Source organism: Mobula birostris, chromosome 27 (genome assembly GCF_030028105.1).
Source record: "Mobula birostris isolate sMobBir1 chromosome 27, sMobBir1.hap1, whole genome shotgun sequence".
NCBI lineage: Eukaryota > Metazoa > Chordata > Chondrichthyes > Myliobatiformes > Myliobatidae > Mobula > Mobula birostris.
The window spans coordinates 3,559,732-3,586,432 of NC_092396.1; the positions used below are offsets into that span (position 1 = coordinate 3,559,732).

The 26,701-nt window shown below is 43.4% G+C and overlaps 1 protein-coding gene across 2 annotated transcripts; it reads left to right on the forward strand.

Annotated features, from left to right (window-relative positions):
• Positions 1 to 267: 267 nt before the first annotated feature.
• mul1 (mitochondrial E3 ubiquitin protein ligase 1) lies at positions 268 to 21,805 on the forward strand. 2 transcript variants are annotated; one of them, XM_072245098.1, is made up of 5 exons: positions 268 to 392; positions 7,834 to 7,921; positions 15,829 to 15,949; positions 18,442 to 18,817; positions 21,692 to 21,805. In XM_072245098.1, exons 1-5 carry the CDS (start codon positions 288 to 290, stop codon positions 21,704 to 21,706), a joined length of 705 nt encoding a protein of 234 aa, XP_072101199.1. In that variant the 5' UTR covers positions 268 to 287; the 3' UTR covers positions 21,707 to 21,805. The 2 variants fall into 2 exon arrangements, with proteins under 2 accessions (XP_072101199.1, XP_072101198.1); XM_072245097.1 differs by having other exon boundaries at positions 18,442 to 21,784.
• Positions 21,806 to 26,701: the final 4,896 nt, after the last annotated feature.

Below are 26,701 nucleotides of genomic sequence, written 5' to 3' on the forward strand. Positions count from 1 at the left end.
CAGCAATTGTGGGGACTATGAGCCTGGGAGGGGGGACAATGAGTGAAGGGGCAGAGTCGAAAGCCCCAGGGTGGGGTTAATTATGAGCATTAACTTTCCAGGGGGCGTGCGGGGGGGGGGGTGAAGGGGCAGAGCCATCAGTCTGGGAGGCGGAGTGATGAGTGAATGGGCGGGGCCACGAATCTTGGAGACGGGACAGCGTGTGAAGGGGCGGAGCCTCGATCGGAAGGGGCGGGGCATCGCTGACGGCTGCTTGGCAACGGGCGGAAGTGGCGGAGAGTGGGGCGATGGCGGTGCTGTTGGGTCTCGGAGCGGCGGCCACGGCCGGGACCGGGACCGCGTTTTGTTACTGGAGGCTCCGCCAGGCCCGCACCGCCGCCCGCCACCTGCAGGTCAGCACTGGGCCGGGGAAGCGGACTGCCTGGGCTGTGGGTGTGGGGCGGGGGCTGAGGCCATGCGATGATGATGGCGGCCCAGGGTGGGGTCTCGCCCCGAAACGACGACTCTTTACTCCTCAATAGATGATGTTTGTAGTGCCGATTCCTCCAGCATTTTGTGTGTGTTGCTCTGGATTTCCAGCATCTGCAGAATCTCTTGTGTTAATGATAGTTTAGGTCTCTTACGAGGATGCAGGGAGACTTCAGGGATATGGTCATAAAACACTATAGCATGGAAACAGGTCCTTTGGCCCATCTAGTCTATGCCAAAATGTTAATCTTTCGACCTGCACCCGGATCATAGCCCTCTATACCCCTCGCATCCATGTACTTATCCGAACTTCACTCTTAGTGTTGAAATTGAACCTACATCCACCACTTCTGCCTGCAGCTCGTTCCACACTCTCACCACTCTTTGTGTGAAGAAGTTACCCCCTCAGGTTCCCTGTAAGTATTTTGCCTTTCACCTTTAACCCATGACCTCTCGTTCTAGTCTCACCCAACCTCAGTGGAAAAAGCCTGCTTGCAGTTACCCTCCTGACGAAGGGTCTCGGCCTGAAACGTCGACTGTACCTCTTCCTACAGATGCTGCCTGGCCTGCTGCGTTCACCAGCAACTTTGATGTGTGTTGCAGTTACCCTGTCTGTACCCCCTAATTCGGGTGGTGGGGTGGAGGTACGTCTCCGCCAAAGGAGGTGTAAGGTGCACCTTCCCACCGCTAGTCTGCAAGGTGTAGCAAGGGGTCAGCAACCTTTTTGCCTCTGTGGGCCGGATCGCGTATTATGAGCGGATGGTGGGCCAGATAAATGCCTTAAAAAAAACTTGAAATATGGGAATTATCCATTTAAATACATCTAGTTATGTTTTGCCTCAAATTAATGAATAACGCATGCTAGAAAATCATTTGTGCTTAACCAAGGATGCCAATTAGTAATCAAAGAACTCAGTTTAGTTGCAAGTTGTTTCAATCAAGGCATCTTTTGTATCTATTGAAAGGACACAAAGAATCTTTAAACATAAAACATATGAACATGATGCATTGAATGGTGATAAATTAAGTATAATAAAAAAGAAAAAATTAAGCTGTCGATAAATCAATGTGAAACTTTTTGTTTGTTGCTTGAAAGCTTCTCAATGTTGGGTGTCAGACTTGTTGATGCCAAGAACAAGACATTATCCAGATGGGCATCAGGCAATCTTGTTCTCAAATGATTCTTGGTGTGCTTCATTTTTGAAAATAATTGCTCACACAGATAAGTGCTGCCAAACAATGATGCCATCTTTTTTGCATGGTCCACTAAGTTAGGATACTTTCCACTTGGATGAATATACTTTCTAAAGAAGTCAAGCACTGACACATCTTCAGAATGAAATTTCGATCTCAATATGTCGTCACACTGCATCTCAATCGATTCCATTTGAAAAATTTCTGATGCAGTGTCCACTTCCACATGAAATGGAGTAGCAAACAGCTTGAACTCATTTGCATGCAAGCAAAAATCAGCAAAACGAGATGAAAACTCTTTTCTCGATTCTTGGGCCATATTTACAAAAATGCCTGGATCTTGTGCTTTACTTTTTTTGAAAAGTGAGAAAATGTGCACAATTTCCTTTTTGAAGCTGGTAGTCCCACAATTGCAGCTTTCTTTCAAAGGCCACAGTATGGCCATACATCTCATGTACCAGCTGATTTTTTTCCTTGAAGTTGTAAATTCAAGTTATTTAAATGAGGTGTAATGTCCTGAAGAAATGCCAAGGTTGCAAGCCAATCAGGATCACGAAAATGTGAAGCATCCTCATTTTTGCTTTCAAGGAATATTGCCACCTCTTCGTGCAATGCAAATACTGTTTCCAGCATTGCCCCTCGGCTAAGCCAGCGTACCTTGCAGAAGTAAGCCAGGTCCCCATATTCTGCCTCCAAATCCAACAAAAACTGCTGAAATTGGCGATGATTCAATCCACGAGATAGGATCAGATTCACTGCCTTCACAACAATGTCGATAACATCCTTTAATTTCAAAGCCTTGGCACATAATGCCTCTTGATGGATAATGTGATGAATTTTAACCAGTTTCTGTGCGATTCCAAGGTTTTCCATTTGTCCTTGCAGCAATGCAATGATGCCTTTGTTCTGTCCCACCATTGCTGCTGCCCCATCAGTTGTGATGCCAATTAGCTTCGACATATTGATTTCATTTCTGACATCATTTTCAACAAGGCTTCAAAAACGTCTGCTCCAGTAACTGTGTCCTTCATAGGAATTAATTGAATAAACTGTTCAAAAATTTGAAAAGTTGAGGTCACTCCTCGCACAAACACTGCAAGTTGAGCAGTGTCTCTCAAGTCTGTGCTCTCATCCAAGCGCAATTGAAAAAAATTGCAATTTGTTGCAGGCATCCCTTAAACAACTTTTAACATCTGACATTTCTTCAACTTGCCATGTGATCGTTCTTACTGACAGGCTGATGCAAATAAAGATTTCTTTTCAGGACAAACAATATCCACCACGGCCAGTAAACATTCTTTGACAAGCTCTCCATCTGTAAAAGGCTTCATCTTTTCTGCAATATGTTTTGAGACTGCGTAGCTGGCACGGGTATTTCCTTCATTTTCACTGCTTTTCTTGGCAAAAAATGACATTTGTTTTCCGAAACTAGCCTTCATTCGCTCAACTTCATCTTTCCTTGCTTGCCCAGTAAACTTGTTAAAATTTCCACTATGGCAGCCCTCGTAATGTCGCCTGATATTTGCCACCTTCTTCACAGCAATATTTTCTAGGCAAATGAGACAAACTGGTTTCCTAGCTTACTCGACGAAGAAGTAATCTAGTGTCCAAGTGTCTTGGAAATTTCGGCACTCAGTGTCCACGTTCCTGCGTTTTGCATTCATTGCCATTGAAATTTTTTTCTTCGATTTTATTTTGAAACGCGAGTTTTTCAACAAGTATCATAGCACCTGTAAATATCTGGATATTTAGCGTGGATTTCTTGTTAAAACACAGTGACGCTGTTTCTGTTTACAAATTTGAACGATCCCATCTGAAAACCTGCGCGTGCACAGAGAGCATCTAATACATATTAATAAGGTAGTCTGCCTTCCCATTATTCATGTATACCAGTGTTTGGTTTGGAACTTGGGGCCAATGTAACAAGACGCCATGCATGTCCATCAGTATGGTCGCGTGAAACACTCAGAATAAGGAAAAATTGCTCGTGGGCTGGATAAGCATGGGACCCCAATATTTGCTCGCAGGCCGGATCTGCCCCGCAGGCTGTAGGTTGCCTACCCCTGGTGTAGCACTTGGTTAGCCCCCCCCCCCACCCCTCGGCAATCTCTGGGTCACGTGAAGCCATGTGGTTGATGACTGTATGGGCAGTTGGTGCATATCTCAAGTCCTGGTCATGGGACCACTGATGCCAGGCAGACAATCTCTGAAGAGTATTGATAATGGTTGGGGTCATCTGTTTTGTAAAGACACTGCCCAAAAGAAGGCAATGGCAAACCACTTCTGTAGAAAAATTTGCCAAGAACAATCATGGTCATGGAAAGACCTCAATTGCCCACGTCATACAACATGGTACATGATGAGAATACTCATAATTTTGAATACTTCTATCAAATTGCCCCTCATTCTCCTACGCTCTAGGGAACAAATCTCCCAAAAGGTCTAGGAGAGTTGTAGAGAAGTGAATAGAATGTGGGGAATAAAATGTGGTTGCCCTCTTTGGTAGAAGAGTAGAGATGGGAGGAACAACACACAACATGCTGGAGGAACTCACCGGATCAGGCAGCATCTATGGAAATCAATAAACAGTCAACGTTTTTGGCTGAGGCAGTTTATCAGGACTGGTTAGGAAGGGGGAAGGCTCCAGAATAAAAAGTTGGGAGGAGGGAAGAAGGATAGCTCTAAGGTGATAGGTGAAGCCAGGTGAATGGGAAAGGCAAAGGGCTGGAGAAGAAGGAATCTGATCAGAGGGGAGAGTGGACCATCGGAGAGAGGGGACCCAGGGGAAAGTAATAGGCAGGTGCGAAGAAGTAAGGAGGTAAGTAGAGAAAGGAGAAGTTGTTTTGAAGAGACGGGGATTTGTGTCACACAGGTCCGGCAGGCACTCAGGGAATTGGTGCTGGAGGATTTGAAGACGAGAGCAGACATGACTGGCTGTAATTCTGTACAGCCTGCTGAGACTCCATCTGGAGTTTGTGTCATCTTGACAGAGGAGGCACTGAGGACAGAAGGAGTGTAGCAAGTGTTCACCAGATTGGTTCCCTAGCTGGCAGGTTTGTCAGAGAGGAGAGATTGAGCAGAACAGGTCTTTATTTAGAGATGGAATAGAATAGAACTTTATTGTCATTGCACAAGAGAACGAGATTGTGGTGTTACTCCAGTCCATGCAAAGCAGATATTTACAATGCATGCAGTAAGGCTTAATTTAAAAAAATTCCCGTACTAACATGCAACAAGTGACTTCGATAGTCCGTAACACTCAAAGGCTGTTGGCAAGTGGGAGTGTAGTATTATTCACCTGCACAATGGCCCTTGGCAAGAAGCTGTTTTTCAGTCTTATTGTCTTGGCTAAGATGTTTCTATATCTCCTGCCAGATGGCAGGAGATTGAACAGTTTCTGGGGTGGGATGGGTCTTTAAGGATATTACGAGTGCGCTGTAGGTGTCAGAGCTGAAGATTGTCTCCAGGTTCAGTAATTGAGTCCCAATGATGTGCTGAGCTGTCCTAATCACATGTTGGAGTGCTTTGTGATCTGTCTTGCTGCAACTAGAGTCCCACGTTCATCCCGTATGTCAGTACTGTATACTCCCTATCATATATTGATAAAAGTTGGCCAGCAATTTTTGAGGCTGATTAGCTCTCCTTAAGCACCTCAGGTAGTATAGAGCTGTTGTGCCTTCCCTACTATCAAGAGAGCTCCTCGGTGATGTTCATCCCCAAACACTTAAAACTGGACACCCTTTCCATGACCTCACCATTTATGAATAGTGGAACTTGATCGGGAGCTCTTGCCTTTCTGAAGTCAATTATCATTTCTTTTGTCATCTTGATGGTTACTGATAGGTCGTGGTTCCTGCACCAATCGGACAGTTTCAGCACCTCCTCTCTATATGCAGATTTGTTGTAGGATACAGCACGGCAACAATGAGCCCACACTGCCAATTAACCTACTAAGCCATGTGCCTTTGGTGTGTGATATGAAACTGAAGCACCCAGAGGAAACCCACACAGTCATGGGGAGAACGTACAGACTCGTTAAAGGCAGAGTCAGAATTGAACCGATCACTGGTACTGTTCCATTAACTACAACGCCACCATTCTGTAGGCTGAAGTTGGAAGGAATAATAAGTGATCTTATTGATGCTGCCTAGATTATCGGGTATGTGCTATGATGAGAGATTGGACAAACTTGAGTTTTTTTCTCTGAGACAGATCTGAGACTAAGATTATGAGAGGCATAGAGTAGACAGACAGTATCTTTTTCCCAGGGTTGAAATGTCTAATACCAGAGGGCACACATTTAAGGTGAGAGAGTGAGGATGCCTGGAATGTGCTGCATGGGGTGGTGGTAGAGGCAGAAACTTTAGTGCCTTTTAGATAGGCACATGAATGTGAGGAAAATGGAGGGATCTGGACATTGTGTAGGGAGAAGAGATTAGTTTAATTGGCCATGTGATTACTAATTTAATTTAATTGGTTCAGTACAACATTGTGGGCCGAAGAGCCTGTTTCTGTGCTGTACTGTGCTATGTTCTAAGTGTATAAAATTCTTCAGGACGTGACAGGTAAGATGCAGAGCTGATGTTTGTCGCAGATTGCATGTCAAAATAAAAGAGATTGCTCATTTATATCAGAAATTTCTACACTGAGAGGGGAATAAATGTTTGTAATACTATCCAAGGGAGCTGTGAGAGCTGTCGCAGTATATATTGAAGACGGACTAGTATGCTGTGTGGCACTGTAGCGTTGTGGTTAGCACAATGCTTTACAGCACCAGTGATCTGAGTTCAATTCCCGCTGCTGTCTGTAAGGAGTTTGTACGTTCTCCCTGCACAAAATCGATGCAGCACCAAAAAAAACCCAAGATAAAGAACACAATGATTTAAAAAACACAATACATAAGAGAGTTTGTACTTCATTTGTATATATAGATTGTATGTCCATAAAATGACACTAGGCACAGGAGTGTCTGTACATAAGGTGGGAGGGAGGGAACGTCGACTCAGACCGTGAGAGGCCTGCATCGGGCATTTTCATGCCTTACAAGGCGCAGATTGGAAGGCACACATAAGGTGACTGACAGGTGGTTGGTGGGGTGTGGAGGGGTGGGTTAGTGGGTGGAGGTGTTGATCAGCCTTGCTGCTTGGGGAAAGTAACTGATTTTGAGCCTGGTGACCCTGGTGTGGATGTTATCTACCCTCATCTGTGAATGCGTGGGACGAACAGTTCATGAGCAGGGTGGGTGGGATCCTTCATGATGTTACTATCCCATTTCTGACACCTGACACCCCCATTTCTGACACCTTTCTGTATATATCTCCTTGAAGGTGAGTAGGCTGATGCTGCTAGTGTGTTGGGCAGTTCTGAATACCCATTGTAGAGCCTTCCTGTATGCTGTCGGATGCCACATACTGTTACTCTGCAGGTTCATTGTCAGAACAAGTGTCAAGTAACTTATAGATTCACTTCACTATAGTTACAGCCTATGTTTAGGGATATTTTTGGTTCTGATCTGTACAACTGGTATCTTTGATTGTAATGTGGGATCATTTCAATCCATGCAGTTTGGGAAGACATATCAGAATCAGGTTTAATATCACTAGCATATATCATAAAATTTGTTGTTTTGCAGCTGCAGTGCAATATGTAATAAAAACAACTGTAAATTATAAGGAGTGTATATATAAAATGTTAAGTAATGAGTGCAAAAAGAGAGCAAAAATTAAAAATAAAAGTGAGATAGTGTACAATGGGTTCGTCATTCAGAAATCTGATGGTGGAAGGGCTGCTGTCTTCACATTCTCCACGTGGCCCCATGGGTTTCCTCCGGGTGCTCCGGTTTCCTCCCACAGTCCAAAGATGTAGTTGGTAGGTTAATTGGTAATTGTAAAGCGTCCCATGATTAGGCTAGTGTTAAATTGGGAGTTGCCAGGTGGTGCTGCTCAAAGGGCTGGAAGGAAGGGCCAGTTCTGTACTGTATCTCACTCATCATAAAAAGCCATTCCTGAAACATAGTGTTTGTCTTCAGGCTCCCGTACCTCCTCGCTGATGGTAGCAATAAGCAGAGGGCATGTCCTGAATGATGAGGGTCCTTGATTGGGAGGCTGTGCAGTGGCCCCGCTATAGTTGATATGTTTTTGATTTTTTTTAATAAAATGTGTTCATTTTTAGGAAGCACCAAGATTTCCATTGGATCAAGACCTCAAGTCTGTTCTGTTAAATGCACCAGGGAAATGCCTTCCGTACGCTGTGGTAGAAGGTACAAGTTATTAGTGTTATTATAACTGCTAAACTATGTGCATTGTGTACACTCAGTGGCCACTTTATTATATACCTGCTGTACCTAATAAAGTGTCCACTTTGTTTATGTTCATAGTCTTCTGCTGCTGTAGCCCATTCACTTCAGGTTTGACGTGTTGTGGGTTCAGAGATGCTGTTCTGCACACCACTGTTGTAACGTGTGCTTATTTAATTGCTGTCAGTTTGAACCAGTCTGGCCATTCGCCTCTGACCTCTCACATTAACAAGCTGCTCTCGCCCACAGAACTGCTGCTCACTGGAAGATTTTTTCTGTTTTTTCACACCACTCTCTGTAAATACTGGAGACTATTGTGTCTGAAAAGCCCAGGAGATCAGCAATTTCTGAGATACTCAAACCACCTTGTCTGATACCAACAATCATTCCACGGTCAAAGTCATTTAGATCACATTTCTTCCCCATTCTGCGATTTGGTCCGAACAACAACTGAGCCTCTTGACCATGTCTGTATGCTTTTGTGCATTGAGTTGCTGTCACATGATTGGCTGATTAGATATTTGCATTAACGACAGGTGTACTGGTGTACTTAATAAAGTCACAAACATGCGAAAATCCTGCAGATGCTGGAAATCCAGAGACAGAATTACAGAAACACACACACAATGCTGGAGGAACTGAGCAGGCCAGGCAGCATCTATGGAAAAGAATAAACAGTTGACATTTTGGGCCGAGACCTTTCTTCAGGGCTGGAAAGGAAGTGGAGAAGTTAGAGTTAGGAGGTGGGGGGAAGAGTGGAAGAAGTATCTAATAAAGTGTCTGTTGAGCATTCATTTTTGGAGATCTGGGTATTGCTTGCAAGGCCAGCGTTCATCACCCATTCCTAATTGCCTGTGAGAAAGTGGTGGCTAAGCACCGCCTTTTCCCTTTCAATCCCATTCCTCTGCCTTATCCCTCGCAACCCCGTTCCTCTCCCTTGCAACCCCGTTCCTCTGCCTCCTCCCTCCCAACCCCATTCCTCTGCCTTCTTTCCTTTACCTTTGATGCCATGACTAATCAAGAACCTATCAACCTCCATTTTTAATGTACTCAATAATTTGTCCTTAACAGTGGAGTGTATGTTACCTATAGTGGGAGAGCCTAGGACCAGAGAGCACAACCTTAGAATAGAAGGATGTCCATTTAGAACAGAGATTAAGAGGAATCTCTTTAGCCAGAAGGTGGTGAAGCTGTGGAAGCCAAGTCATTGGGTATATTTAAAGCAGAGATTGATAGGTTCATGATTAGTAGGGGCATCATAGTTTCTGGAAGAAAAGCACTGGGGCTGGCCGTGGTTAGCATAACACCATTACGGTGCCAGCAGCCTGCGTTCAGTTCCAACACTGGCAAAGGAGTTTGTATGTTTTCTCTGTGACCATGTGGGTTTCCTCTGAATGCTCTAGTTTCCTGTTACCTTCCAAAAGTGTATAGGCTAGGGTTAGTAAGTTGTGGGCATGCTATGTTGGCACCAGAATGTGTGACAATGCTTGTAGGCTGCCCCCAGTACATCCTTGGGTTGTGTTGGCTGTTAACGCAAATGACGCATTTCACTGTATGTTTCAATGTACGTGTGATAAATAAATGAACCTGAATCTGATGTCCTGATTGTGAAAGGGATAATAAATCAGCCATGATGGAATGGTCGAGCAGAATTGATGGACTGAATGGCCTTATTCTGCTCTGGTTTCTTCTGGTGCTGAGGTTTGGATATTTGTAGGTTTGGAGAAGTTCTCTTTTCTGTAGGCTCAAATTCATTCTGCTCTCTATAACTCTGATTCTGTGATTTTGTGACATACCTGACTATCCACTCTTGTGTGAGCTGCTCCCTCCCAAACACACGTACAGTCAGAGCTTCTCAGCTCCACAGCCTGCAGACAGCTCCTTTGACTCAGCCCGCAAGTTCTGAATTTATTTTTATTTTATCCTGAGATACAATGCGGAACAGGCCTTTCTGGCCCAATGAGCCACGTCACCCAGCAACCCATCTGCTTAATCACAGGACAATTTACAATGACCAATTAACCTACTAACTGGTATGTCGTTGGACTGTGGGAGGAAACTGGAGCACCCAGAGGAAACCCACTTATTCCATATTCCCCTATTGAGAACGCTGGGAATGAACTCCAAACTCCAAACTCTGAGGCCCCGAGCTGTAATAGTGCCACACTAGCTGCTACACCACTGTGGCACCCAAATGCTCATATTGCATTAAAATCTATCAACTACCAATTTCTCACTTCATTCCAACCCCCACCCCCCACCCATCCACCTTCTCCCTCAGCAGGTCTCACCTATCACCTGCCAGCTTCTCACTTCATTCCAACCCCAACACCCACCCACTTTCCCCCTCAGCTATCAGTTTCCAGCTTGTACTTCCCTTCTCCCACCTTCTTATTCTGGCTCCTTCCCCCTTCATTTCCAGTCCTGAATGAGGGTCTCGGCCCAAAATGTCAGCTGCTGATTTCCCTCCGTAGATGCTGCCTGATCTGCTGATTTCCTCCATAATTTTAAGCCCATAAGACATAGGAACCATTTGATCCATTGAGCCTGCTCTACCATTCCATCATGGATGATTTGTTATCTTTCTCAACCCCATTCTCCTGTCTTCTCCCTGTAACCTTTGATGTCCTGACTAATCAAGAATGTAGCAACCTCCGATTTAAATGTACCCTAATGACTTGGCCTCCACGGCTACCTGTGGCAACGAATGCCATGGGTTTTGTGTGTGCTGCTGTGGATTTCCAGCACCTGCAGAATCTCCTGTGTGCACAGCAAAGCCATGTGTCTTTGTCATCATTTAATCTGTACTGGGCTGCACGATTCATTACATGAAAACTGAAGCACCAAGGGATTATGGCTGACACAGATTTTTAGCAGTAGATGCTGGTACATTGACTCTCTTCCTGAAGCACTGACCTTTAGTGGTAATTAAGATTCTGCTTCCCATCTCACTGTGCTCTGATTTTTAAACACATTTTTTGCAAGATTTTGGAATGGCTCTGGCACAATGCATTAGTTTAAGCTCAAGTTTATTATCATCTGACTGTGCATATACAGTGGCATGCAAAAGTTTGGGCACCCCGGTCAAAATTTCTGTTATTGTGAATAGTTAAGTGAGTAGAACATGAACTGATCTCCAAAAGTCATAAAGTTAAAGATGAAACATTCTTTTCAACATTTTAAGCAAGATTAGTGTATTATTTTTGTTTTGTACAATTTTAGAGTGGAAAAAAAGGAAAGGAGCACCATGCAAAAGTTTGGGCACCCCAAGAGATTTGAGCTCTCAGATAACTTTTACCAAGGTCTCAGACCTTAATTAGCTTGTTTGGGCTATGGCTTGTTCACAGTCATCATTAGGAAAGGCCAGGTGATGCAAATTTCAAAGCTTTATAAATACCCTTATTCCTCAAACCTTGTCCCAACAATCAGCAGTCTTGGACTCCTCTAAGCAGCTGCCTAGTACTCTGAAAATTGAAATAAATGATGCCCACTAAGCAGGAGAAGGCTATAAGAAGATAGCAAAGCATTTTTAGTTAGCCGTTTCCTCAGTTCGTAATGTAATTAAGAAATGGCAGTTAACAGGAATGGTGGAGGTCAGGTTGAGGTCTGGAAGACCAAGAAAACTTTCTGAGGGAACCGCTGGTAGGATTGCTAAAAAGGCAAATCAAAACCCCCGTTTGACTGCAAAAGACCTTCAGGAAGATTTAGCAGACTCTGGAGTGGTGGTGCACTGTTCTACTGTGCAGCGACACCTGCACAAATATGACCTTCATGGAAGAGTCATCAGAAGAAAACCTTTCCTGTGTCCTCACCACAAAATTCAGCATCAGAAATTTGCAAAGGAACATCTAAACAAGCCTGATGCATTTTGAAAACAAGTCCTGTGGACTGATGAAGTTAAAATAGAACTCTTTGGCCACAATGAGAAAAGGTATGTTTGGAGAAAAAAGGGCGCAGAATTTCACGAAAAGAACCCCTCTCCAACTGTTAAGCACGGGGATGGATCGATCATTCTTTGGGCTTGTGTTGCAGCCATTGGCACGGGGAACATTTCACTGGTAGAAGGAAGAATGAATTCAATTAAATACCAGCAAATTCTGGAAGCAAACATCACACCGTCTGTAAAAAAGCTGAAGATGAAAAGAGGATGGCTTCTACAACAGGGTAATGATCCTAAACACACTTCAAAATCCACAATGGACTACCTCAAGAGGTGCAAGCTGAAGGTTTTGCCATGGCCCTCACAGTCCCCCGACCTAAACATCATTGAAAATCTGTGCATAGACCTCAAAAGAGCAAGACGGCCCAAGAATCTTACAGAACTAGAAGCCTTTTGCAAGGAAGAACGGGCGAAAATCCCCCAACGAGAATTGAAAGACTCGTAGCTGGCTACAGAAAGCGATTACAAGCTGTGATACTTGCTAAAGGGGGTGTTACTAAGTACTGACTATAGGAAAGGAAATTGCCCTTTAATCTCATGAGAGAGCATAGGCCATCAACATTTTGCTGTTGATGTCTCTGTAGCAAACAATTTCTTTTTTATGAGGTCGGTTGCTAGCTCAACGCTCAACCCAGCACGGATGGAAAGTGTGCCTGGGGAGCCGACTGGATTCGAACTTGGGAGCCTTCGCTCCAAAATCCGGCGCTGAGGCCACTGCGCCACCAGCCGGCCAAAGAACCGACTATGCAGGGTGTCCAAAGTTCTGCTTCGGGCCCTTTTCCTTTTTTGTTATTTTGAAACTGTAAAAGATGGAAATAAAAAAGTAATCTTGCTTAAAATATTAAAGAAATATGTCATCTTTAACTTTATGCCTTTTGGAAATCAGGTCATCTTTTACTCGCTTAGCTATTCACAGTAACAGAAATTTTGACCAAGGTTGCTCAAATTTTTGCATGCCACTGTATACAACCAAACAAAACAACATTCCACTGGACCACGGCGCGCACACAAAACACATTTCACACACAGCACATAAAATATTAATTACCATAAGTTAATAAAATATAATTCAAAATTCATGTGAAGTGTGCAGCACAAGTAAACAGCTCAGTGCCCTAATACCCTAGTCATTAGTGACAGGGTATTCATTCATTTCACAGCCTGAGGTAAAAAGCTGTACCCAGTCTGGCAGTCCTAGTCCTGACACTTCTGTACCTCCGTCCTGATAGTAGTGGGTCAAGCATTTGAAGCATATTTCCTTTGTCCAAAAGGAATTAGCAGCCTGAAATTCTTATTCAATCTGGGACTATTTAGAGATACTGAACTGTAAAAGGCCTTCCAGTCCAACGAGCTCATGCTGCCCGACTACACCAGTGTGACTAATTAACCTATGAACCGATACACCTTTGGAATGTGGGAGGAAACTGGAGCATCCGGAGGAATCCTACATGGTCATGTGGAGATGTACAAACTTTTTACAAGCAGTGGTGTGAATTGAACCCTGAATGGTGATTGCTGACAGTGTAATAGTGTAATGGGGTCGGGTGAGTCCTGTGCTAGATGTCCTGATCGCTTAAGGAAGGTGGACTGTCTTCCATTGCCTCTCCTTTCCAGGTGTAGTGATTGCCACAGGTCTGCTGTTTAGCTTGGCGTGCAAAAGGTCACTCGCAGAAGGCCTTTCCTACACTACTGTGCACTCAGCAACACCTTCACGTGGCGTCCCTGTTCTTACGGAGTTTCCTGTGTCATGGCATGACTGAGTGTCCAGTGGTATAACTGCGTGGTTCATCAGCCTTGATTGACAGCCAGCCTGGGAGAAGGACAACTCTGATTCCAAACCTGGGTAGATGGGACTCGTTAGCCTTGCCAAGCAGTTTGTCTGGAAGAAGGAAAACTCCGATTCTCAACCTCCAGCCTTGCGGTCGCCGCAGCTCGCCGTGCCACTGTGGATTGTCCCCTGGCCGAAAGAGTGGAATCAGACCATGTGCACTGATCCTCACAATAAACCTACGCAGTGCAGGCGGGTAGGGGCACTCCTACAGTCACCGACAATTGTGCCGTCACTCCTGAGGGTTCCAGCCCTCAATAGCATTATGTTAACCGCTACACTATCATGCTCCCTTAACTATGTCAAGTCCTAGAGAGGTGTTGTATCAGAATCAGGTTTAATATCACCGGCATATGTCGTGAAGTTTGTTTTATGTGGCAGCAGTATACGTGTACTCTACACAGTATACGCATGTATACACTCAGACCTCACATAGCTCTACCCTGCATAGAGCTGATTGGTTACAGTGCGATTATTCAATTCTTACTGAAATTTTTAAAAATGACAAAAATTCATTCTAAACAACACTTATAACTTCTCAAGCGCAGCTGCCACTACGATAAACATTTAATCAGCCAGTGAGGGTGCTTTACACGCACTCTGAGCCACTCACAGCTAATCACATTTTAGTTCAAGCTCAGTTTCCCCTGTGTGTGTAAACGTTCTTGCTCCCTCGCCAACTTATTCCATTTTTTCCCACCCGTAATGTGTGAAAAACTGCCTGCAACATTCAGTGAGAGTAGTAGATCTGTCAACTTGGAAAGCATTAGTATGGATGTGAAACTGCAAGTGATACGGTGTGAGGATGCTAATGATGGTGGTGAGAATCTTATTAAGGAAGAGCTTTGAGAATTGGCAGAGCAACACATCCTGGGTGAATCTGAGGACACGGATGGAGAAGAGGAAACACCAGCAAGAAACCTCACCACAAAATCCCTGAACACTAGCCTCACCACGATCACACAAATCACGGACCAGTTCATCGATAGTGACCCTGTCTGGAAGCAAAGCAATAAGGCCAAGAGAGGTGTTCTCAACGTGATTTCCTGCAACCAAGAACTGCTTCATAAAAGGAAACTTAAGAAAAGCCAGTTAAATCTCAACACCTACTTGAGGAAGCCAAAGTTAAAGGAGGACCCTCAGCCTGGTCCTGCCTTTAAAACGTAACCACCACGGCTTCCCTCCGCCGCTGCTGCTGTGAGGTGTCGCTGCTCCACTGACATACTGATTGTGTTTCTGTTACTCCATGCGCATTATAAAAGGGAGAGGGGAAAAGGATGTCAGAAATGGCGAGGGTGGGGCGCTGCAGGAGGGGTGTGGGACGGGTACAGAAGGAGTGCCAGGGACTGGGAGGAGGGGCCCACGGGTGCAGACACACCCAGCCCTGAGATACCAGGCAAGTTTGTTGATTCTAAACAATTGGTTTATTGATTATTTCAGAATGTCCCTCTGGTGCTTCCCACTTCTTCCCTTTGTCCTCTCCCTTTTCCCGACCATGATTCCCCTCTCCCTGCCCCCTTCTCACTCTCAGTCCACCATAGAGACCCACATCAGAATCGGGTTTATCATCACTCACATATGTCATGAAATTTGTTTTTTGTGGCAGCAGTACAGTACAATACATAAAATTACTACAGTACTGTGCAAAAATCTTAGGCACCCTTGCAATATATAGTACATCTGCCCAAGACTTTTACACTACTGTATTTTCAAAGATTTAAACATCTATTTATTTGGAAAATTAGCCCCCATGCTTGTTAATTAAATTTCTCACATTCAGGGAGGTCCTGTAATATTTAACACTCATCAAATTGCTTAAAAACTTGCTTTTGCATGCAGGACACCTTCAGACAGACTGCCAGGCAAGTTCTGGAGTTTGCTGTATGACAGAGACGTCCATGCTGATAGTGTTGTTGAGGATGGCAGCCTGTGGAGTAATGTATCTCAGACAGCAACATTTCATATTCCACATGTAACCATTCATTAGCTGGAAACTTTACTATGGTCTGTTATGCAGTGTGAATGTGTGCTCAGATTATAGAAAAGCTACCCATACAAGTCATAGGTTACTGCTGTTGAGTGACAGCTTTAATTCTGTTTTAGGTTTGGTTACCCCTGTCAATGAGATTTTGAACAGCCAGTTTGTGGACGGTTGCAGAGGGGTAATACATCGGTTGGTTTTAAAAGAGCACAATGCAGTGTGGAATCGGACTACGCACCTTTGGTAAGTTTGAGCACGTGGTCCGTCGTATATGATTGAAGAGCAAGTTTGGATCATTGCCTCTTCACAGATTCTGCCTAAGCAATTCAGTGTTTTATTCTAACCAATACCAGAAGCAGTATCTGTTGTCATCTGTTTTAGATCTAATCTGATAGTTGTGCTGTTTGGAACTGCAAATCACAACTTTTTGATTAAAAATCAAGTATTCCATATATTTTATTCACAAACCTCAACTCATTCAGAACATCACTGCTAGACTTTTAACCAAAAGCAGGATGAGGGAACGTATCGTTCCCATACTAGCTATTCTGTAGTGGCCTCCTGTATCTTGATTTTAACGGTCTCTTACTTGATTTTAAACCTCTCAAAGTTCTAACACCAGAGTATGTCACAGAATTGTTTCCGTTTTATAATCCTACTCGAGTGCACAGGTATTTTTCTGTCGATCTCTTAAATTTAAACAATCTCCCTCAGAGGAGACTGGGGCTGAGAGGGAAAATGGATCAACCATGATGAAATGGTGGAGTAGCCTAGATGGGGCAAATGGCCTGATTCGGCTCCTATACCCAAAGGTCTAATGGTTAGAAGATAATTGACAGGTCAGCTTTTTGAACTACGCTCTTAAACTGTGGAATTCAATGCCTAAGACTATAAGGAATGCAGAATCAGTTGACACTTTTAAACACCAGTTCAAAACCTATTTGTTTAACCTTTTAACTAACATCTTCTTGTCTTTTATTTTCATGTTTATTTTTATTTTATTTTCATATTTCTACTTTTCCCCCATTGTAAAGCACTCTGAACTACTTCATCTACATGAAAAGTGCTCTGTAAATAAACCTATTATTATTGTTACTTTAGTTTCCCAGTTATGTGGGGATAAATTTTCAGGTTAAAATGAAAGCATCAATTGGAGTCAATTATCAGTTCATTATTGCAAAGGAAAAAAATCAGTTTTCAGCTATGTTCTTCAAAGACTATTAAAAATATCAAAAAATGGTTAACATTTGCAATTCAGTGTGGTTGTCCTAGTGTGAGCCAGCTTTAGCCCTTGGTGCCAGGAATATACCTACAAACTGCATGTTTACTCTTGTATAATCAGTTTAGTTTATTGCCATGTGGACAACCGTGTAATAAAATTCCTCGTTCATATTAAGTTCACGAGGTGAACTCTGTTACACAGCTGAGCATAATCTACTCAAGCAAGTAACAAACTTTAGAGCTACTCATCCACCTGATCCATGTTTCCAAATATCAATTTCACAGATGAATTGTCTCAAAAAATATGCTTTCACCCATGTATATAATTCTAACCCTTCCCTCCTTCATAATCCTCTGCTTTTCTAAGTCTCTTGAATGTCCCTAATGTATCCTTTTTAAAAAAAGATATATTATTTATTCTGGATTAAGCTCCATCTTCCACTTATCAGCTGAGCTCTACAACCTGTCAATCCTGTAACCTATGACAGCCTTCTTTCCTATTCACTACTGTATACAGTTTTGGTGTACATTTATTGTTAGTGATTCACACACCATGGAAACGGGCTGTTCGGCCAACCAAGATAACCGTTCAAGCTATGCACTTCTCTGGATTGATCTCCATCTGCCATTGACGACAGTTTGTGGTACCATGACTCTATTTGGAGCACTAGCTGAAAATAAGCCGGGCAGGGTGACCTGTACGTTACAGAGCAGATGAGTTGCAAAGAGAACCGCTTATCTGCTTCACTCACTTGATGTTAGTCCAGAGAATTGTTTTTCAACCTTTAATTTGTCACTGAGCCATCAACCTTATTTAATTGTTCCCATGTTATTCATTGCCACAGATGGCTGTGGAGGCCAAGTCAATAGGTATATTTAAGACAGAAGTTGATAGGTTCTTTTAGTAAGGGAGAAAGCAGGAGAATTGAGTTGAGAGGGATAATACATCAGCCATGATGGAGTAGAGTTGATGGGCCGTATGGCCTAATTCTGCTCTTACGTCTTATCATCTAAATGCCAGGTTACACGTGTCCCTTAAGCTTACCCTCTTTCACCTTACACCTATTTGTCTGTTTGTTTATGTATTTAGAGATACAGCACAGTAGCAGCCTCTTCTGGCACCAAGAGCCTGCAGCGTCCAATTAACCTGCTAACTCGTATGTCTTCAGAATGTGGTAGGAAACCGGAGCACCTGGAGGAAACCCACAGGTCAAAAGGCATCAAGGGTTATGGGGAGAAGGCAGGAGAAAGAGGTTGAGAAGGATAATAAAATGGCAGAGCAGACCCGATGGGCTGAATGGCCTAATTCTGCTCATGTCTTATGGTTCTGTGTTAGTGATGCATTTTGGAAAAACAAAACAAAAAATTCAGTTGGGAAATTGAATATATTTTTCTTGGAAAGAGCAGAAGTAGGTTAAATAAACTTTTGTGGTTGATGAGAAGAGATTACACATGAGCAAGATTTTACTGTGTCAGTTCCTTTAAATGCTGATTTGATTCTTTTCCTTTGATAGGAATGACTGTGAAAAGATTCTACATCAAAGGACTAACACTGTACCCTTTGACCTTCTGACTGATGGCAACTTTGGTGTATCAGTGAGGGTGATGAAACCCTTGGTATCATCCGAACTGGACCTGGAAACCGTGTACAAGAAGTTCCACCCCGTAGTGCAGACGCTCCCTAACATCATCGTTCATTATATTAGCGGTGAGCGACCGAAGGGGATCACAGAGATGGAACAAATGCTCAGAGTTGGCGATGTAGTAACAGGAGTTGGTGAACTTGTTTTGGACAACAATCTTATAAAACTTCAGCCTCCTAAGCAAGGGCTTCAGTACTTCATCTGCAGACTCAATTTTCAGTCTCTCGTTGAGAAGCACAAGGCCAAGGTAACGCAGTGGAAAGTCTTGACTATTGTGTTTGGAATTGTAACATGTGCTGCTCTATCGTATACATTGTGGCGGCGGTATAAACAGCACAAGATGAAAGAGGAGCAGACGAGGGAGGAGGAAGAGAAGCTGGCAATGAAGAAACGACGCATCCAGGAACTGGGCTTGACGGAAGAAGAGGTCCCTCAAAGTGCATGTGCCACCTGCCTGATCAGGGAGCGGAACTGTGTCTTTCTGAAATGTGGACACATTTGTTCCTGCCATGAATGCTATAAGGCTCAACTCGTTCCCAAAATATGCCCCATCTGTAAAGATCCTGTCTCCAGAGTAGTTCTGTTGTATAATAGCTGAATATTCACCACCCCAATCTCTTCACCCAGCTATGAATGCCTCACATTTGCTTTCCAACAGAATATATATTTATTGAGAATAATGATAACAGGTACCAACAGTGATCGCACTACTACTATTTGTATTACTGGTAATACAAGTGCCACTGGCAGCTCGCAGTTATCTCACAATCTGGACAACACACCCATCAGTCACACTGAACAAAATCAACACTGTCGGTGTCACTTTATAACATAGCAAAGGCTTTGATTGCCATCTTGTGGAAGACTAGAGTAGAACATCGAAATCTGCTGGTTTGAAATGTGAACATCTTCGGTATTCATCAGTCCTGATGAAGGTTTCGGCCTGAAATGTCAGCTGTTTATTCCCCTCCATTGATGCTGAGTTCCTCCAGTATTTTGTGGTTATTGCTCTGGATTTTCAGTATCTGCAGCATTTCTTGTGCTTACTATTTAAATTGTGCTGCTTGCTCCGATTGGATTTATGATTATATATCTTAATTACTTAAGATGGAAATTTGAAAAATTTGTGGTGGTCTGTAGGCTTAGATCCCCTTCTTCAGCCCCTTTACCTCTTCAACCTATCACCTCCCGGCATCTTATTTCATTCCACCCTCCCCCTCTCCTGGTCTCACAATCACCTGTAAGTTTGTTCCTCCTCCTCCTTAATGTGGCATCTTCCCCCATCCTCTCCAGTACTAATGAAGGGTTTTAGCCCAAATTGTCGACTGTATCTTCCTCTCCATTTGATGCTCAAAGTTCAAGGTAATTATCGAAGTACATATGTCACCATATCCAACCCTGAGATTCATTTTCTTGCGGGCATACTCAATAAATCCATAATAGAATAATAATCATAACACAATCTATGAAAGACCACACCAACTTTTGTGTTTGACCAGTGTGCTAAAGACAACAAATTGTGCAAGTACAAAACGAAAGAAATAATAATAAATCAATGAGCAATACATTTCAAGTTCCTTCAGCATTTTGTGCTGAACAATTTCAAGTTGTGAAGTAGGGCAAAAATAATCCACAGTGCTTTCTAGCAACACTAGAATTATTTCATGCATGAATTAACTTTTTAATGTGTATGAAGCTGTCACAATTTACTGGTCTGTGCAGATGTGAACACATCTGTACTGATTTGCAGTAGTCTGAAGACATTGCAATGCTGTATTCAGAAAGACTGCGATCAGACTGTGCCTTGAATATTTCCTCCTCTAGGTAGAATCATATCAGAATATTTCAGTGCGGAACTTTATCTGTGGCTGTGGTCTGAAGCCACTGACACAGCGCTGAACTGACTGACTCGATGGCTGTGGCCCCAGTCATCGGCTCCTGGGCTGATTTTACTCCCCTTGGCGCTTCATGGCTGTGGACTCACTTTTGGGGACTCTACGGTTTGATGTTTAATGTTTTGTGTGTTATTTGTTCCCTTTTTTTGTTCGTATGATTTGTTCATTGAAGGTTTTCTTTAAGCAGGTTCTATGGTGCTTCTTTGTTGTGTGGCTGCAAGGGGACAGATCTCAAGGTTGTATACTGTATCCATACCTTGGTAACAAATGTACTTTGGACCAGAAAACCAGAAGAGATAGGAGCAGAATTAGGCCATTTGGCCCATTGAGTGTGCTCCACCATTTCATCATGGCTGTTTTTCCTCTCGGCCCCTGTCTCCTGCCTTCTTCCTGTATTCCTTCATGCCCTGACCAATCAACCACTGCCTTAAATATAGCCAAGGATTTGGCCTCCACCATCAACTGTGGCAAATAATTCCACAGATTCACCACTTCTCATCTCTATTCTATTCCTATTCTGATGCTGTGTACTGTGGATTTAGACTCTCCCAGTATAAAAAACATCCTCTCCACATCCATTCCATCAAAGCCCTTCACCATCTGATAGGATTTAATGTGGTCACCTCTCATTCTTCTGAATTCTAGTAAATACAGGCCCTGAGCCATCAAACACTTTTCATATGACAAGCCATTTAATCCTGGAACCACACTTTGCCCTTGATCCTTGAATTATTCCAAAATGTGCCAAATACAATATACTTTACACCCCTCTGATTCAATCACCTTTTTATTCTGATCTGAAGAGCATTTTTCCCCAGCACTGGCCCCCAGTAAGGGTGGCACCCTGGCATAGCAGTTATTGCATTGCTTTACAGTACCGGGGTTCAGTTCCTGCTGCTGTCTAAGGAGTTTGTACATTCCCCCTGTGACTCTGTGGGTTTCCTCCCACATTCCAACAATGTATGTTTCAATGGTTCAATTTAATATCTGAGAATGTATACAGTATATATCCTGAAATTACTTTTCACAGACATCCACAAAACAGAAAAATGGGTTAGGGTTAGTAAGTTGTGTGCATGCTCTGTTGGTGCTGGAAACTTGGCAACACTTGTGGGCTGCCCCCAGCACATCCTCAGACTGTTGGTCATTGACGTAAATGACACATTTCATGTTTTGATGCATGTGTGACAAATAAAGCTAATCTTTTTTTTCTTTAACTTTAATAGCCCACCCAAATGTAAAAATGAAATGCTGTGGAAGGACATGGACAGTCAGCAATTCAGGTCGAGACCCTTCATCCCGATTCCGACAGTATGATTTTTGCTTTAGATTCCAGCCACTTCAATCTCTGCTATCTCCATCCTACCCACGTAGCACTTTTTCCGAAAGCTTTTACACTTTATTCTGCATTGTTATTGTTTTACATCATTCTAGCTGAATGCACTGTGTAATGATCTGATCAGCAGGAACAAGACAAGTTTTTCACTGCATCTTGGCACAGGTGCCAATAATAAACTAATACCAAGACAATACATCTTCAAGAGCTGGTGCTTCAAGAAGCCAGCATCCATCACTAAGGACCCTCACCATCTGAAGCACGTCCTCTTCTCATCAGGGAGGAGGTACAGGAGTCTGCAGACCCGCACTCAAATTATTCATGAACAGCTTCTTCCCTGCCATCAAATTTCTGAATGGTCCATGAATCCACAAAAAACACTTCATCATTAACACTGAGATGCTGGAAATCCAAAGCAACACACACAAAATGCTGGAGGAGCTCAGCATGTTAGGCAGCATCTATGGAAATAAATAAAAGTTGATGTTTTGGGCTGAGACCCTTCTTCAGGACCGGAAAGGAAAGGGGAAGACCACCTTATCATTCCTTTTTTATGTGCACTATTTTCATCTTTGCACTGTACTGCTGCTTCAAAACAAATTTCATGTCAGTCCTGATGAAGGTCTTGGCCTGAAATGTTTACTTTATTTCCTTCCATAGGTGTAGGTGGTGGCTTGGAGAGAGATCTCTACCAAAGGAGGTGTAAGGTATGGTGCTCCTTCCCTCCACTAATCTTGGGCAAGGTGTAGTACCTGCTTAGCTTCTCCCCAACCCAGCGGATCAGGGTTATGTGGAGCGTCAGGAGCAGTTGGTGCATGTCGCATCCTGGTTATGTGACCACTGATGCCAGGTAGACAATCTCTGAAAAGTATTATCATACTTTTTTTTGGGGGGGGGGGGGGGTCATCTGTCTTATAAAGACACTGCCCAGAAGAAGACAATGACAAAGAAAGAATTTGCCAAGAACAATCATGGTCATGGAAAGACTATGATCATCCATGTCATATACCATGGCACATAATGAACATGTAAATGCTGCTGACTTGCTGAGTTCCTCCAGCATTTGTGTGTGTTGCTCAGGATATTTGGTGTTTGCAGAATCTCTTGTGTTTTAAATTTCCCATCATATGTTAGTGATAATAAACCTATTTCTGATTCATTCAGTGGGTGTAGACTTCATTTTACTCTTTAGAAGTACAGTATGGCCACAGACCCTTCCAGGCCAGTGAACTGGCACTGCCCAATTTCACCCATGTGACCAGTCAACCTACTAACTTGTGTGGGAGGAAATCAGAGCACCCAGAAGAAACCTGCATGGTCATGGGGAGACCGTACAAACTCCTTACGGACAGCAGTGTGAATTGAACCTGGGTTGCTGTACAGTGTTAACTAACTGTTGCACTATCATATCATTGGGAACACTGCCGGCATTTGTAATCGTACAAAACTGGTCCTCCATAGCGTCCCTGGGAAGCATGTTCTAGGTAACTACCACTCTGTGTAAAAAGAAAATCATGCTGTGCATATCTCCTTTCAGCTGTCAGTCTATCACTTTAAAGCTGCCGTCTCCAACATTTGACATTTCCACCCTAACGTACCACTTAAAACAGAGATTGAATTCCTCTGGACATTCCAGGATATGTGGGTGGTGCTGTGATATGAGGGAAGTGGAACTGATATTAATTGGCCATGAATGGCTGAGTGTGAAAGGCTGAGTGTTCTTGTCCTCCACTTCCTTGTGTGTCTCTCATTACATAAAGACCATAAGACATAGGAGCTGAATAAGGCCATTTGGCCCATTAAGTCTGCTCCACCATTGAACCATGACTGATTATTTTTTCCCATCCTCAGCCCTACTCCATGTAACCTTTGATGCCGTGTCCTATCAAGAACATGTTAATCTCTGCCTGCAATACACCTAATAACCTGGCCTCCACAACTGCCTGTGGTAACAAATTCCACAAATCTACCATCCTCTGGCTAAAGAAATTTCTTTGTATCTCCTTTTTAAATGTACTCCCCTTTATCCTGAGGCTGTGCCCTCTTGCCCTGGACACCCCCACCATGGGAAACATCCTTTCCACTTCTACTCTCAATGAGTTTCAATGAGATCCCTCCTCATCCTTCTAAATTCCAGTGAATACAGATCCAAAGCCATCAAACTTTCCTTGTAACATCCTTGTGAACCTTCTCTGAACCTTCTCCAATGTTAGTACATAGATGAGGAGCCCAAAACTGTTCACAATAGAAACATAGAAAATAGGTGCAGGAGCAGGCCATTCAGCCCTTCGAGCCTGCACCACCATTTATTATGATCATGGCTGATCATCCAACTCAGAACCCTGCCCCAGCCTTCCCTCCATACCCCCTAACCCCCATAGCCACAAGGGCCATATCTAACTCCCTCTTAAATATAGCCAATGAACTGGCCTCAACTGTTTCCTGTGGCAGAGAATTCCACAGATTCACCACTCTCTGTGTGAAGAAGTTTTTCCTAATCTCGGTCCTAAAAGGCTTGCCCTCTATCCTCAAACTGTGGCCCCTCGTTCTGGACTTCCCCAACATCGGGAACAATCTTCCTGCATCTAGCCTGTCCAATCCCTTTAGGATCTTATACGTTTCAATCAGATTCCCCCTCAATCTTCTAAATTCCAACGAGTACAAGCCCAGTTCATCCAGTCTTTCTTCATATGAAAGTCCTGCCATCCCAGGAATCAATCTGGTGAACCTTCTTTGTACTCCCTCTATGGCAAGGATGTCTTTCCTCAGATTAGGGGACCAAAACTGCACACAATACTCCAGGTGTGGTCTCACCAAGGCCTTGTACAACTGCAGTAGTACCTCCCTGCTCCTGTACTCGAATCCTCTTGCTATAAATGCCAGCATACCATTCGCCTTTTTCACCGCCTGCTGTACCTGCATGCCCACTTTCAATGACTGGTGTATCATGACACCCAGGTCTCGTTGCACCTCCCCTTTTCCTAATCGGCCACCATTCAGATAATAATCTGTTTTCCTATTTTTGCCACCAAAGTGGATAACTTCACATTTATCCACATTAAATTGCATCTGCCATGAATTTGCCCACTCACCCAACCTATCCAAGTCACCCTGCATCCTCTTAGCATCCTCCTCACAGCTAACACTGCCACCCAGCTTCGTGTCATCCGCAAACTTGGAGATGCTGCATTTAATTCCCTCATCCAAGTCATTAATATATATTGTAAACAACTGGGATCCCAGCACTGAGCCTTGCGGTACCCCACTAGTCACCGCCTGCCATTCTGAAAAGGTCCCGTTTATTCCCACTCTTTGCTTCCTGTCTGCTAACCACCTCTCCACCCACACCAATACCTTACCCCCAATACCGTGTGCTTTAAGTTTGCACACTAATCTCCTGTGTGGGACCTTGTCAAAAGCCTTTTGAAAATCCAAATATACCACATCCACTGGTTCTCCCCTATCCACTCTACTAGTTACATCCTCAAAAGATTCTATGAGATTCGTCAGACATGATTTTCCTTTCACAAATCCATGCTGACTTTGTCCGATCATTTCACCGCTTTCCAAATGTGCTGTTATCACATCCTTGATAACTGACTTCAGCAGTTTCCCCACCACCGACGTTAGGCTAACCGGTCTATAATTCCCCGGTTTCTCTCTCCCTCCTTTTTTAAAAAGTGGAGTTACATTAGCCACCCTCCAATCCTCAGGAACTAGTCCAGAATCTAACGAGTTTTGAAAAATTATCACTAATGCATCCACTATTTCTTGGGCTACTTCCTTAAGCACCCTGGGATGCAGACCATCTGGCCCTGGGGATTTATCTGCCTTCAATCCCTTCAATTTACCTAACACCACTTCCCTACTAACATGTATTTTGCTCAGTTCCTCCATCTCACTGGACCCTCTGTCCCCTACTATTTCTGGAAGATTATTTATGTCCTCCTTAGTGAAGACAGAACCAAAGTAATTATTCAATTGTTCTGCCATGTCCTTGCTCCCCATAATCAATTAACCTGTTTCTGTCTGCTGGGGACCTACATTTGTCTTTACCAGTCTTTTCCTTTTTACATACCTATAAAAGCTTTTACAGCTTTTACTCACGGTGAGGCCTCACCAGTACCTTATAAAGCTTCAGCATCACATCCCTGCTCTTGTATTCTAGAACTCTTGAAGTAAATGCTAGCATTGCATTTGCCTTCAACTTGCAAGTTAACCTTTAGGATGTTCTGCACAAGGACTTCCAAATCCCTTTACATCTCAGATTTTTGGATTTTCTCCTGAGAAGATTGTCTGCACATTTATTTCTACTGCCATAGTGTATGGCTGTGCATTTTCCAATATCGTATTCTATTTGCCACTTTCTTGCCCATTCTCCTGTTTAAGTCCTTCCACAGTCTACTTGTTTCCTCAATACTACCTGCCGTCTTTGTATCACCTGCAAACTTGGCAACACAACATCATCTAAATCAGCATAAAAAGAAGTGGTTCCAACACTGACCCCTGCAGACCACTAGTCACTGGCAGCCAATCGGAAAAGGATGCTTTTATTCCCACTGACTGCCTCCTACCAATCAGCTAATGCTTTAACCATGCCAGCAACATTCCTGCAACATCATAGGCTCTTGACTTGGTAAGCAGCCTCTCATGTGTGGCATCTTGTCAAAGGCCTTCTGAAAGTCCAAATATACAACAACCACTGCATCCCTTTTATCCATCCTACTTGTAATCTCAAAGAATTCCAACAGGTTCATCAGGCAAGATTTTCCCTGAAGGAAAATCATTCTCCTGCGCTCCATTGTTCCTCTGATTGAATCTACACTGTTTGTTGTTGCACTGTCACAGTTCGCATTACTTGTACAGGTAAGTATGAGGCGATGCAATTTGCAAAGTTTAG